General features: G+C 42.6%; 2 protein-coding genes and 1 long non-coding RNA gene across 3 annotated transcripts; 2 read left to right on the plus strand and 1 right to left on the minus strand.

Moving 5' to 3' along the window:
• On the plus strand, window positions 1-563 carry LOC106908038 (uncharacterized). The gene is made up of 2 exons (XR_015766104.1): window positions 1-254; window positions 335-563. It is a non-coding gene; the product is annotated as an uncharacterized LOC106908038 (long non-coding RNA).
• Window positions 564-1,426: 863 nt separating this feature from the next.
• Window positions 1,427-8,731, minus strand: LOC106908037 (uncharacterized). The gene is made up of 7 exons (XM_088015726.1): window positions 8,702-8,731; window positions 7,552-7,693; window positions 6,465-6,564; window positions 4,861-6,020; window positions 4,585-4,778; window positions 3,872-4,031; window positions 1,427-2,204 (listed from the first exon to the last, which is right to left on the minus strand). Exons 2-7 carry the CDS (start codon window positions 7,688-7,690, stop codon window positions 2,053-2,055), a joined length of 1,905 nt encoding a protein of 634 aa, XP_087871852.1. The 5' UTR covers window positions 7,691-7,693; window positions 8,702-8,731; the 3' UTR covers window positions 1,427-2,052.
• A 260-nt stretch (window positions 8,732-8,991) lies between these two features.
• On the plus strand, window positions 8,992-15,243 carry LOC148154446 (uncharacterized). Its single transcript, XM_088015229.1, has 6 exons — window positions 8,992-9,069; window positions 9,921-10,182; window positions 10,554-10,571; window positions 12,402-12,764; window positions 12,941-13,158; window positions 14,635-15,243. The coding sequence occupies exons 1-6, from the start codon at window positions 8,992-8,994 to the stop codon at window positions 14,677-14,679; spliced, it is 984 nt and encodes a 327-aa protein (XP_087871355.1). The 3' UTR covers window positions 14,680-15,243.
• The last annotated feature ends 198 nt before the right edge of the window (window positions 15,244-15,441 follow it).

Below are 15,441 nucleotides of genomic sequence, written 5' to 3' on the forward strand. Positions count from 1 at the left end.
CAGAGACGTGACGGTGGAGTGGAGCTTCTTCCCATGCAGGACGGTCCATGTGCATCAGAACGGTTCTGATCGTCCTGAGCAGCAGCACCAGCGCTACAGAACCAGGACCAGCATGAATGAAGACCCTCTGGGGACAGGAGACCTCAGCCTGACTCTGAGATGTCCCACTCAGATGGACAGCGGGACGTACTGCTGTACAATCCGGACATTTTCAGGGGATCAGAAAGGAAAATGCTTCCATCTGAAGGTCAAAGGTCAGCCTGCGTCTCTCTGTCTGTCTGCTGAGTTTCTGTCTGTCCTCCTGACTGTCTCTGTCTCCTCATGCCACATCTAGGTCCAACCAGAGGACATCAGAACCAGCAGCTCCTCTGACAGCCGATCAATCAGTCTGATCAGTTTATTGATCTGATTATTGATCAGAGAGAATCTGGATCCGGTTCTGGTTCTGGTCTGCAGATCAATAATGTTAATATCAATACTATCATCTATATCAGCGCTCATGTTTATTCAGCAGGAAGCAGCTGACTGTCTACTTCCTGTTTTAAATAAAGTTTTTATCAGGACTTTGTTTTCATTCGTCTGTTCCCGGGTGAAGGTCAGAGGTCAGCAGGAGACCCTAACCCTCAACCTGCTCATCATGTTTGGTTAAATAACTTATTGATGAGATTCAGGCCAAAGAAGGAAAACTCAAAATATTATTTTCTAAACAGTTTGATTAAGAAATCTGCTGAATCCGACAAGAAGAGTTTATGGAATATGATCAGATTTATGGAATGTGATCAGATTTATGAAATGTGATCAGATTTATGGAATATGATCAGATTTATGGAATGTGATCAGATTTATGGAATATGATCAGATTTATGAAATGTGATCAGATACATAAATAATGTCCATCTGGATGTTTATGGACTCATTTAGTCTCCAGAGTAGATTTAAAACCTGGAGTGTCTTTAATAGGCCAAATGTTGTGAAATGAGGATTTTCTTCCTCTTTTGCTCATGAAGCTTTTTCTAAATAAATATTTGATCTATTTGCAGTGGCGCAACTACACATTATTCAGGCGGATGCGAAAACATAAATCCCCCCCACGAGGAGATGATACATGAGGTGTAAAACTCGCTACATTTACCTCGTTATATGCGAGAGGTGAAGCAGCGAGAGGCGCTGAAGTGTATGGGAAAACATAATCGCCCCCTCCAGACGGGGTTTTGGCGCCCCCTCTGGTGCTGCGCCCCTATGCGTTGCATACGCTGCATACCCCCTTTTTGCGCCTCTGTCTATTTGGATCCTTCAGGTTAAAATATTTCAATAAGTAAACAATGGTTACTGCTCAGATCTTGGCAAACTGTTTGTTTCAGTGGAAATGTTAATATTATTTCTCCAGAATGTCGTAAATCCTGTGCATATCATTAAATAATCACAATTCTCTCTGTCTGAAGGTTTAGTGCAAGGAAAAACTCCCAAACATCAAAAACTACAACAAAGACACTTCACTGAAAACAACAAATCAAAGACTTGGAGATTCCAGCCGTTTGGTCGTAAAACAGAACAAAGTTTCCAACATGTTGAGACAAAGACATGAAATGGGAACAAAGTTTATCATTACAGTGAAAGTAAAACATTAAAAACCACGATGGAGAAATGGAAACATTCTTTAAATTATTAAATATGTTTTCACAGCTTTTCTCCAAGATTTGTTCTCCTTCAGGTGTTGATTCACAAAAATCCCTTTTTTAGTTTAATTTACTGAATTTTGGACTGTAGAAAATAAAAAAACCTCCGATGGTTTTGATTGGCCGCAGGATGACGTGTATGGCCACCAGGTGGCGCCATCGTCCTGTTAGAATGAAGAAAGATGAAGCAAACATTCATTAAACTGTTGATGAGAGTCTTTGACTTTAACTTTGGAGACACAGTGGTCATAAATACAGAAACATATCGGCTTTTATTTCATCTGTAGGTTTTAAACTGCGTCATCAAGAAACAACACGGAAGTCAAAGACCGGAGTTAAGCCACGCCCCCTTTCTCCTTTAGGTCCAGCCCAGAGCCTAGCAGTCGCCCCCTCTCTGCTGGACGCTCCTTTTCCTCCTCTCTTGTCTCCCCCCGTTCCTGTCCGAGGCGTTCTGCAGCCACTTGGTGATGGCGAGGTCGATGTCTCTGTCAGTCTCCATGGAGGTGAGCTGATTGCGCCGCACAGCCACTGGAACAAAATGAAAACAGAAAATGAACATTGGACCAGAGTCTTTGGCAGTGGCGTCAGAACCGTGCGGCCCAACTGTGTTCTGTTTTTGAAAAGTATTGGTGTTCCAAGAGGGCTGACCAGCCTCACCGGGTCGGTTCAGCTTCCTGAGTATAAGGAAGTAATAAGACAACACTTATTATTGTCCCAGGCCTTCAGTTACCATGGTTACAAATAAATAACTGCTATGGCCTGGCGGCGTGCTCAGGGCGACGGGCACCAGGACCCCTCACAGCTCACTGGGGGCGATGAGTGTGTAAGACATGGATGGAAATAAACCAATGAATAGATAATAAAGGCTCATATTAAAACTTTATTGATTCGAGTTGTTGGGGCTCAGAATTGCTGCAGCTGAAATTAGTTTTTATTCTTCTTGGTATTTTCTGCCGACTTTATAATTGTCTTATTTTTATATTTTTACTAAACTTAATTTTATTTTGTGTTTAATCATTTATCTGCCTGTGAGATTGTTGTGAGCTCAGCTGGAGCTGTAGATGTGCTATAAACAAACTTTGATCTGATAACAATGTCCCATCGTTGTTGGAGATTTTTCACTATCAACTTTGTTTCAGTAAATTTTTTCTTCTCATGTTTGATCAAAGTTTACATGTGCAGCACATTCCAGCATCCAGGTGGCTTACATGATGAAAACAGAAAATAAAACATTATAAAGAAAACACCTGACAGCCAACAGGTGAATTTTGATGAGTGTCGTTGTCAAAATGTTTCATTTATTATGTTCCAGCTCCAAACAGCTGAGTTTTAATCTACATTTAAAGGAAATCAGTGTTTCGGCTGTTTTTCAGCTTTCTGTAAGTTTGTTCCAGATTGGTAGAAGCTGAAAGCTGCTTCTCCTCGTTTGGTTCTGGTTCTGGGGATGCAGATCTGAACCAGAACCAGAACCATGGTGTTGTCATGAATGGCCCTGCCTCCAGGGGGCGCCCTTCAAGAGTAAGAATGTGATAGTTAACCAGTTTCAAATCAGCAAACATCGTCTGAAAACCAGAGAAAAAGACACCTGGAAGTGAGACGCAGCTTTTGGAACAAAACAGTTTCAGCTGGATTGTTTTCACATCCATCAGCTCCAGCATCCAACCAAACCAGTGAAGACTGTCGTGTTGACTGTCTACTACTGTAGTCGGTTGTGTTTTTGTCTGTATAAAAACAATGTTTCCATCCCAGTATTGTGTAATTAAACTGCTTTATATTCAGGAGGCATTGTTCTGGTGCCACCGGTGCAGAGTCTAAAGCAGATGGACGCTGCCATGCTGCTCATCATGCAGCTGTTCTGCACCAGTCATGTTAAACCAGCAGTTTAAATATAAAAACTGAAACCTGAAATTTACTGAAAACATTTGGCCGATACGTTTTTATTGACCAATCAGAAAAATGAACAGGAAAAGTTCCTTAATTACAACATCCATGCCAGAAGCATCGCCTTCAGATGGGCTCTGACACACAACCTGTGGCAGCTGACCAGGAAGGTCTGATCACAGTGCAGGTGTAAAATGCTTCAGGTGACCATCAGTATGAAACCTCATGTCTGTATCACCACTACATGTTTTTCCTGAGACCAGCTGCACAAAACCTGCAGTGAAGAGATGAAGTCCTGAAAGCTCTGGACTTACCAGTCACCAGTTTTTTAATCTGGAGGTGTTGGAAGCCCATCTTCCCGTTCACGCCGCGCCAGTTGATCTGCTTGCTGAGTGAGTGTGTGAGCAGCGCTGTCATGATCCTCCCCACACACTCACTCAGGGATCCTCCGCCCCTCAAAGCCAGCGCCGTGCTCTGCAAGCAGGAGAACAGTCTTCAGTAATCCACCGGTTCAGTCGTGTGCTAAGCATCAGGGAACAGGTTATGAAATGTAGAGAAGCAGAAATCTTAGAATGTGCTTTGGCTCAGACTAAATGATGAATGTGAGAGACTGCAGCTGTTCTTTGGATCCATATTCAGGTTAGATCCATTCCTACAATGGAATGAGCTTTTCATCCCTGAATGAAATACTGAATATAAGATAATGAATGGAAGTTATTTTAAATGCAAACACACCATTTAGTGAACTGAGCAGGTTCATGTGACTGTGAGAGTAAAAGCTGAAAACGTTTCCTAATAAGTGGAGGATGTTCATTTCTAACATTATCTAGTATTCTCCACATATCGTGTACCACCTTAAGGCCTGTGGCTCCTTAAGGTGGTAAATCTGAGAGGTTATGCTGTGATGCCTTAGGAAAACATCCAGCCTGGATGAAAACATGAATACACACCACTGTGACTAACCTGTTATCTGTCACATGCAGGTCAACAGGCTCACTGGAAAACATTTTCCTATTGACATGCTTACCAGCTGCTCCTGAAGTTCAGGGTTTTCGTGAAGTTCAGCCTCCATGTCTTCCACAGACTGTCGGTTGTTTAGTGGGAATAACTTCAGTAGTAACTCGTCACTAGATGTAGTATATAGTCCTTTGATTTCTTTGTGAATCATTTTAATTTGATTCATCATAAATTCCTGATTTATTAAAATATTTTTGAGGAGTGCTGTAAAATAAAAGGATGCCATCAATGAGAACTTTAGCCACAACATTATGATTCTAAAACATGATCACAGTAGATCACTTACAAAGATGAAGACTGGAAGAATGGTGGGGGCTCGATGGAGAAGGGGCAGAATGGAGGGAGTCTGATGGAGATGGGGCAGAATGGAGGGAGTCTGATGGAGATGAGGCAAATGGGTTGTGGCTTGATGGAGATGGGGCACAGGGTCGATGGCCTAATGGAGATGGGGCAGAGGGTCGATGGCTCGATGGAGATGGGGCAGAGGGTCGATGGCTCGATGGAGATGGGGCAGAGGGTCGATGGCTCGATGGAGATGGGGCAGAGAGTCGATGTCTTGATGGAGATGGGGCAGAGGGTCGATGGCTCGATGGAGATGGGGCAGAGAGTCGATGTCTTGATGGAGATGGGGCAGAGAGTCGATGTCTTGATGGAGATGGGGCAGAGAGTCGATGTCTTGATGGAGATGGGGCAGAGAGTCGATGTCTTGATGGAGATGGGGCAGAGGGTCGATGGCTCGATGGAGATGGGGCAGAGAGTCGATGTCTTGATGGAGATGGGGCAGAGGGTCGATGGCCTAATGGAGATGGGGCAGAGAGTGGATGTCTTGATGGAGATGGGGCAGAGAGTCGATGTCTTGATGGAGATGGGGCAGAGGGTCGATGGCCTAATGGAGATGGGGCAGAGAGTCGATGTCTTGATGGAGATGGGGCAGAGGGTCGATGGCCTAATGGAGATGGGGCAGAGAGTGGATGTCTTGATGGAGATGGGGCAGAGAGTCGATGTCTTGATGGAGATGGGGCAGAGGGTCGATGGCCTAATGGAGATGGGGCAGAGAGTCGATGTCTTGATGGAGATGGGGCAGAGAGTCGATGTCTTGATGGAGATGGGGCAGAATGGAGGGAGCCTGATGAAGATGGGGCAGAGGGTCGATGGCTCGATGGAGATGGGGCAGAATGGAGGGAGCCTGATGAAGATGGGGCAGAGGGTCGATGGCTCGATGGAGATGGGGCAGAATGGAGGGAGCCTGATGAAGATGGGGCAGAGGGTCGATGGCTCAATGGTGATGCAGCAGAGGGTCGATGGCTCAATGGAGATGGGGCAGAATGGAGGGAGCCTGATGAAGATGGGGCAGAGGGTCGATGGCTCGATGGTGATGCAGCAGAGGGTCGATGGCTCAGTGGAGATGGGGCAGAGAGTTGACATCTTGATGGAGATGGGGCAGAGCTGCAGTGGTTGAGAGATCAGGATTGGAAATTCTTGGTGCTGGTGGTAATGCAGCATGTGTTCAAGTAAAGTTCTAACTTCATGCCTTAATACAATTCAATTCATTTTGATTTAAAATAGAATAACATAGAAATAGCTTTTATTATCCCACAAAGGGAACATTTGGAAGCAACAGCAGCCTTAGTGTAAAGCTTCATACATTTCATCCTGGGTTAGCATCTTAACTGTGAATGGCAATACAAACTAGACTGAATGATAAACTAACTGCCAAGACTCTAGACTGCAACAGAACCAGATCAGAACAATACTGGACAGATTCTCTAAACAGCCACACATCTTCACCAGGAAAGAGAAGGTTTTTCTACTAAAACATGTTTTAAGAACAATAAAATCACAAACATCAGGGATAATTAAGTATTACCAAACATGCAAACATAAACTCACATTCGTCTTCGTTTGGGTTTGATTGGAGAATCATCATCTGTAGCAGTGTCACTGCTTTTCACTGCTTCAGGAAGTTCCCACCTTACCTCATGGTAATCATCTATACATAATGAAAAGAGCAAAGATTTCTAACTATTTTCTCATTACGGCTTCACAAGTTACTGTTACCAAACTATCCCAGGAGCAAGTGTGACAGATAAAGAGAGGGAAACTTTTAAACCCTCTGCAGGCAACATAATTTAGACTTGACTTAAATACAGTCAATATATTTTATGAAATCTACAATGATTATTCAGAGGAACTGTGGTCTTCTTAAAGGGGCAGGATTTTGTAACTTAGACCTTTTTTAGCTTTACGTCATGTTATAATGCTATAATATTATAATGTTAGAATGTTATAATGTTATTCCATCATCAAAAACATACCTGGAGTTTTGCCTTGATTATTTCACGCATGTTTGAGAAATCATTTCATTTCCTGTGGCAACCATTCAACTGTGCAGAAGTCTTGGTGGGACCAATGTGCAGCCCCTCCCTCCTAACTGCCCCACTCAGCTCCTTCAGACTAGCCAGCAGCAATTAGCTGGTGTAATTAACCATCTGCTGAGCTGGTAAAAGCATTTCAAAAGGAGCAATATTATGTCTTTTCCTGGCACATAGTGCCATATTATAACAATGTAACGCCTTGAAATTGGGCTGCTGTCTCTTTAAGAAGCTCCTGCTCGTTCTGTGCCTTCAGCACTTTATCACTACAGCTTTTCTCTATGAAGTCATTAACAGCTTTGTGGGAATAGCAGGGAACAAGGCTCCTCCTTGAACATCCTGTTGCTGCCATGGGAGTCAATCATTTCTCAAAATGCATGAAAGAATCAAGAAAACACTCCAGAAATGTTTCTGATGAGGGAATGTTTCTATAAACCAACCGCCTGATGATTAATTATTGATTAATTGATTCTGACCACTGCGCCATTATATTGTTAAATGAAGTTGAATGTCAATAAATGTTTGGAGGAAATTGTATGAACGTTTTAAATCAGTAATGTGTGTTGATGTGCCAGTGGAAACAACAGAAACATGGCAGTTCTTACTGGATGTAAAGATCGCTCTGACGCCGTCAGGAGTCCACCCTGCAGCTGCTGACGGCCTCATGCAGCTTCCATCGTCAGCCCACGTCGCTGCAGTCACCTCCACCTCATTTGTGTCTTCGAAAACAACAATGTGGTACATCGCCTACATAATATACAGTTTTAAAAATGTAATTAACACAAAACAGTAAAGAACTTGATAAACATAAGAACAACATGTGAAGAAAACTAAACATGTATTTTGTAAGCATGGAGCTGGATTGGATCTGCAGCAGGGCTGGTGTCCTGCAGGTCCAGTAGAAACCTTCCTCTCAGTCTCTGCAGAGGCAGCAAGTCATCATCTGATCAAAACTACAACATGCAGGATTCCAGTCCTGACAGTCACTTCATGAAGTACAGGGACAACAGAAATATGCAGTCTGATGTTGAACAGTCAATATTTAACAGTGGTGGCAGGTGAGAAACCTTTACAACTCTCAGCTCTCTGGAGTCAAAGGTGTGTGTAAAGAAAACTGTGTTACGTTGAAGTTCCCTCCCTGCAAACTCAGTTCCTCCATCAATGAAAACATTCAACAAGAACCACTTCATCTTTCATTTTAATGCAGGAATCTGTTTGTAGTTTAGGTAATGAAAGCATCCCTACAAAGTACTTTAGACTGTTTCACATCTCCTGCTGAATGTGGCCATCAATAAGCTCCACACTTTAACCCTCTTCAGTTTGAGGACAAAGATCCAGGCTCAGTTTCAGAACCAGACAAACTGAATAAGAGAGTTAAAGGATCCTGACCATTTCCTTCAGTTTCCACAGAAAATGTGCAAAAGGGAAGCCAGAAATGAAATTAATTAAATTAAATCTGAATTACCAAGCATTTTTAAACCCAACTTATCACAGCCAATCACAGGCCTGCAAGAAAAGTGTAAGAATGTAAATATGTTGCGTTCAAATGAAAAAAAAAGTAAAACGCACTCAGAAAAATACTTTCAAAAACAATTACATTTTACCATGTTTTTTTATCTGAAATATGTTAAGATATTTAACAGTTTTAAATGTCAGATTTTATTTTCGTATTATTAAATCAAGTTACCAATGCTTAAAAGACATATTAAAGTACATTGCACCACTGTGGAGTCAATGTCAAGTTAAAAACTGTACCTTTTATTTCACGATGGCCAAGAAAACTCCTGAAAACAGAAACAACATGAGTATAATCTGCCAAGACATCTCATAACACACATAAAGAAAGGTCATACATTGAGTAATGTGATTGGGTACTAAGTGGTACATATGTCTAATATATGCACTGCAAACAGCGAGACGGCCTACGAGTCACATTGTTCACCCAAAACCAAGAAACCAGCAGGAAAAAGGTTGAGAAAACAAAACCCACAAATGAATTCTACCACTATTAACGATGTATAAAAGTTATTTTATGCTCCAGCTACATGTCAGGGGTCCTGAACCTGGCCCTCAGGGCCCAGGCCCTCAATGTTTCAGGTGTTTTCCTGCTGATACACAGCAGGGTGATTAACTGGCTTCTTCAGCCTTGGTGGAAGTTCAATCATTTGAATCAAATTAAAAAGGGGAGGTCACATTTTCTGATGGCCACCGTAGATTTTGATGGTAGCCATTTGATGGTCAAATCTTATTTTACCCAGATGGGGGATCACATGTTATATAAAATAAGAGCGATGAAAAAGTAGCAAAGGTAAAACATTTACAGTTTTGAACCTCCACCAGACGCATTTTATGTGTAAATATAGACACAAAAATGGGGCAAATGAAGTAAGTTTACTTCTGCCTGCCTCCTTTTCAAACAAATAGTTATCTAAATATATGTAAAACAATTTCAATTGTGATAAATATTGTCGTGTGAATTAGCCATTAGCTTGGTATTTCCAACGGTACAATATACATTGTAAAATATTTCTAAAGGTCATTGGAAATTAATCTCAATACTTACTGGTACTCGGAAAAAGCTATGTAGGCTAAAATGAATAATTTACTTGAAATAAAAACAAATAAGATGTAAAGTTTGAGGTCGTCGTTCAGCCAAGATCAGAGGCAGTCAAGCTCGCGAGCCCGTTGCTATGGAGACGGAGCTGAAGGCTGCAGTTTGTCACGTCCGCCACCAGGAGGAGACAAACTCCTTCACCAGAACGCTGATCGTTTTTATTGAAAATCTTAAAACTCCACATTTACACTTTAGAATTATTAAGAATTAAAACAAAACATTTCATTATTGAATATTACACACACACAAATTCCCTCCTCACCCTCTGCGGATGGTCTCTCTCTCTCAAACTCCCGGCCCCCCCTCCTCTCTCTCTTCCCCCCTCCCCCCATCCTCTGAGCTCTGGTCCTCCTACCACAGGCCTGGGTACGGAGAGCCTGGAGAGTCACAAGGTTAAACTGGCGTGCAGAGCGGCTGGTGGCCGCAGCAGGTCGGCTCTCCTCGGGCAGCAGCGGCTTTGAACCCCGCTGGGGTTGGACTCTCCTCCCGCAGCTCGGCTGCAGATGGAGGCAGAAGAAACAGGAGCTGAAACTCCAGAAATGCTGCAGACATGGACGGAGTGAGACTCAACACGTGGTGGACCGCTGGGTTTCTGCTCAGCGGCTGGTTCTGGTCAACTTTGGTTAGTTTGTTTTTCTTTTTTATATTCTGTGGGTTTAATCTTCACTTCTTGTCCGTGGATCATATCTGTATCAGCTCTCTGGTCTGTAAGTGTTTCCGGTCCAAATCTCTCCTGTTTTTATTGATCGGGATGAAATCTAATGATCTGATGTGATCTGGTGGTTTTAAGGCATTTTGAAATGACTGAATCTGGAGCTGGAGGCTTTGCACACGGCACCATATTGCTCTGCCCCCGCCCCGCCCTCTTACGCCATAACAACAAACTGCACCAAAACAACCCGAATCGACGTCCTTCACGATCTGTCTGCAGGTTCTGGAAGCTTCATAAAATGTCTTTTCTGTGTGTTTTTCTCTCCCTCCTTCTGTCTGCAGTTTATCCAGCTACACACGGTAAGCTGCGTGTCGGGGAGGATCGGCCCGCCTCGGATCTGTTTCCTGGTTTATTTAACATTTTTAATGGCTGTTAATCATGTGAACATGCATAAAAAGGCCGATGTTGCATTGTGCAAAATGTAAACAGTTTAATATGCATCTTATTCGAATAAAATAGTTGAACCTGTGGTTTTAATTCCTGATCGATTCTTTGGGATTTTCTCTGCAAAGAGAGAATGAAAAATGTTCAGAGTCTTTATAACCGAGCTGGAGGCTCCGTGCATGTTAAAACCTGGTCCGTTAAATTACTTGCTTTGGATTCGCAGTTAAGTATTTGAACTTGTTTTTCTCCCTGGTTTGGCCCCGCCCTCTTTAAACAGCTGTTTCCTTCCTCTACTCTTTTCTTTTCTCTTTTCTCCTCTGACTCAACATTAAGTTCTCCAACATGTTTGTTGTTTATTTAGCCATATTAGTTTTGCAATAATCTCAGATCATGACGTCATTTCATCATAGCTGATGTGCAACACCAAGTTTTTTCTAATATGATGTCGAAACTGAATGTTGAACAAAGTTAAAGGCAGAAACTTACAGAACTGATCAGGACTGATTTAACCGACTGGGATCAGTTCTGCATCATGAGTGTTTGTAGAACCTTCAGCCCCGGTTCCCCTCAGGTCCGGTTCCCCTCAGCCCCGGTTCCCCTCAGGCCCGGTTCCCCTCAGGTCCGGTTCCCCTCAGCCCCAGTTCCCCTCAGGTCCGGTTCCCCTCAGGCCCGGTTCCCTTCAGGTCCGGTTCCCCTCAGGCCCGGTTCCCCTCAGGCCCAGTTCCCCTCAGGCCCGGTTCCCTTCAGGTCCGGTTCCCCTCAGGCCCGGTTCCCCTCAGGCCCAGTTCCCCTCAGGTCCGGTTCCCTTCAGGTCCGGTTCCCCTCAGGCCCGGTTCCCCTCAGGCCCAGTTCCCCTCAGGTCCGGTTCCCCTCAGGCCCGGTTCCCTTCAGGCCCGGTTCCCCTCAGGTCCGGTTCCCCTCAGGCCCGGTTCCCTTCAGGCCCGGTTCCCCTCAGGTCCGGTTCCCCTCAGGCCCAGTTCCCCTCAGGTCCGGTTCCCTTCAGGTCCGGTTCCCCTCAGGCCCGGTTCCCCTCAGGCCCAGTTCCCCTCAGGTCCGGTTCCCCTCAGGCCCGGTTCCCTTCAGGTCCGGTTCTCCTCAGGTCCGGTTCCCCTCATGCAGATTCATTTCCTTGTTTTTCAAAACATAATTATGTTTTTTTTTTCTTTGATGTTTTGAGTTTTATCCTCTTACTAGATTTTCTTTCTTTAAATTTGTTGGTGCATTTGTTATAAATGATTCACTTATGATGTATAAACACTCAAACAAACATGAATAATAACAATAATAATAACATTAATAATAACAATAATAATAACATTAATAATAATAATAATAACAATAATAACATTATTAATAATAACAATAATAATAATAATAATAACATTAATATTAATAACAATAATAATAATAACATTAATAATAATAATAATAACAATAATAACATTATTAATAATAACAACAATAATAATAATAATAACATTAATATTAATAATAATAATAATAATAATAATAATAATAACAATAATAATAACAATAATAATAATAGGTGATCCTCCAACATTAAAACATAAAGGGTTCTGCAGACCGGAGGTCCGTCGGTCCCATAAAAAGTTTTTATTTCTCTAAATCTCAGACCTGTGATTCTCTGGCTGCTCTGGGTTTTCGGTACATTTCATGTTCTGGATCATGTTGTGGTATCAGCAGCTGCTCTGCCTCAGACCCGGTTCTGTTTCTGGCTCTTCCAGGTCGGCAGCAGGTGAAGGTGAAGCTGGGACAGAACGTCTCTCTGGAGTGTGTCGGACCGTCAGATGAAGAAATCAAACTCTTCACCTGGACCAAAGATGGTCTCGGCTCGGATCACGTGTTCTTCTACCGTAACGGTCGCTCTTACGGGTCGTACCAACACGAGTCCTTCAGAGGCCGAGTGGACCTGAGGAGCTCCCTGAAGGACGGCGACTTCTCTGTGGTTCTGCACAACGTCAGTAAGACGGACGAAGGGACGTATCGCTGTGTGATCATCACCAGGAGATCGGGAGGCCATGATGGAAAGCTTCACTCGTTTGTCAACCTGACGGTCTCAGGGGAGGATCCAGCTGGGGATCCATCAGGTCAGACGCTGAAGGTCGTCTACAGATTCAGTTTGAAACATGAAAATCGTTCCAGATACTGATGTTACTCCCAGGTTTATGGTTCAGACAGTGACCCTGTGTCCTCTGAGCTGAGTGTCTGTCTGTAGGATCTGCAGCATCAGGTGATGAACGTCTGTCTGGTTTCTGTCCTGCAGGAACGGATGAGGAGCAAAACCAGGATGATGAAGACGAGGCTGGAAGAACCGGAGATCTGGCCAATGAAAACGATTCACTTCCATTGGTTATCATTGTTGTGTCTGTGATTGGTCTTCTCATTTTGATTATTATTATTATTGGTTGTTTTCTCAGGAAATCTGCAGGTTTGTCAAAGTACAGATTGGGTCATTCAGAGCATCAGCCTAAAGATCAGCAGGTGATTTGATTCTCCTCAACCTGAATGTATAAATGCTGCATTCCTCACCTCAGGATCACAAGCACACCTGAGTGACTTATTTAGCTTTAGCAAAGGCTTAACAAGGTGCCATGCAGAACCTTTTGGTCATGTAAAAACATCAGCTGGACCTTTTCTCTGTCCCCTGCTGCCAGATTCAGTCGACCAGGCTGGTCACTGTGCTGCAGCAGCTGGAGCTAGCCTGAGCTAACAGAGCTAGCCTGAGCTAACAGAGCAGCTGCTGCTGCTGCTGCTGCGTCTCGTCTTGGTGCTGCAGTCCTTCTGTGGTTGAGATGTTTGGAGCTGACCAGCTCTGACCTTCACTCATCCAGTCACATAAATCTACAGTTCACTCAGTCATCAGTCACATCGCTTGTCAAAAACCTGCAGGATCTGCTCACCGAGATGGTTCTGGTCATGGTGGACTGGAGCAGAACCGGTTAAAACCGGTTACAGCAGCTTCAGTTCATGAAATCTGTGGAAAATATTCAACCTGAACATATATGTGGAATATATGTTAGTGTAGGGATGGAGCTAGCCTGAGCTAACAGAGCTAGCCTGAGCTAACAGAGCTAGCCTGAGCTAACAGAGCTAGCCTGAGCTAACAGAGCTAACCTGAGCCTGAGCTAACAGAGTTAACCTGAGCATAAGCTAACAGAGCTAACCTGAGCATAAGCTAACAGAGCTAATCTGAGCTTCAGGTTTCCAGCTACAATCCAAACCTAGACTAATATGTATGTGGAATATATATTAGTGGATTGTAGCTGGAAACCTGATGCTCAGATTAGCTCTGTTAGCTCAGGCTCAGATTAGCTCAGGCTCAGGTTAGCTCAGGCTAACCTTAGCCTGAGGTTAGCTCAGGTTAGCTAACCATAATATATATGTGGAATATATATTAGTGGATTGTAGCTGGAAACCTGATGCTCAGGTTAGCTCAGATTAGCTCAGGCTCAAGTTAGCTGAGTTATCTCAGACAACTGGCCAAAATGAAGCTTTTCTTTCTTTGGATCATTTTGAACCCCTTAAAGCCGCGCTGCTCCTGTTTCAGCATCTCTTTGTTTTAAGAAACATTTTAAATGTCTGCCAGGCTTCAGCTCATCGTATCTGATCTGCTTCATCTCAGGTCAGCAGATCAGTGGTTAGTTTTACTGAAGGTGTTTCAGACTGTGGATCAGTTTCCTCATGGTTTTATTTTCTCTCTCTGGTTTTAACTCAGCTTGTTTTCTGTAGTTATTTATCTATTAGTTTGGTTCACAGCATCATCTTAAAGTAAATAAATATGGATTATAATTCTTCTCCAGACTAAATAAAGCATTAATTCACTTGTCAGATGTTTATTTGTGTTTATGAATCTGAACCTCTAATGAAAGTTTTATTCCTGTTTTATCTTTTAAAGTGATTAAATCACATCCTGATCATCATTACTGGATCATTATTTATTTTCCTTTATTTAACCAGGTGAACCCCATTGAGACCCTGATCTCATTTTCAAGAGGGACCTGAAGTCTGCAGCGCACAGCAACCTGGTTACAAAATAAAATTAATACATATACACAAGTATTAAACAATTTAAAACAATTTAAAAACAATGACACTGTTTAAAAGAATCTCGTTGCCTGTTTTTGAGAATCGCTCGAAATAAATCCAGTCCGTAAACTGCTTCATGTTTTTCATCTCATGTGAAACATTTGAGGCTTTTAAAGCAGAAATGTTTTTGTTTTAGATGAAATAAATCATGAATCCATCAGGAGTCGATTCCTGCAGGATCATGAATCTGAAAACATTTAAAACATAAAAACATTTAAAAACTTAAAAACATCTGAAACATTGAACCTTCATGTTGGACCAGATCCTGAGTTTCTCTGATCCAATAAATCATCTTCTGCTTCCTGCAGGTAAATTCTGCCTCTTATTGATGAAATATTGATCAGTAATTAATAATCGACCAGCTGATGCTGGTTCTGTCTGAATGATGATCAGAGGAAGAGCTGAAGTGACTCAGTCTGAGATTTTTTCACTTCTTATTTTCATCATAAATATTATTAAACATTTTAATGATCCTACGAAGCTCCACGTTTCTCTGAATGATGTTTCTAACAGTTACATGTTTATTATGCTGTAAATTTACTGCAGGCTGTTTATTCACTTTTTCATTTTATATTTTTCTTTGTGATGAAAAGCTTCGTCTTTTCTGTCAGTTTGTGTGAATTTCCAATAATCTCCATTAAAGGTTATTAATATTCTGTCATAAATCATCTAAAGAAA

This window comes from Poecilia mexicana, unplaced genomic scaffold, assembly GCF_051168715.1.
Source record: "Poecilia mexicana isolate PSO_F unplaced genomic scaffold, ASM5116871v1 scaffold_18, whole genome shotgun sequence".
Taxonomy (NCBI): domain Eukaryota; kingdom Metazoa; phylum Chordata; class Actinopteri; order Cyprinodontiformes; family Poeciliidae; genus Poecilia; species Poecilia mexicana.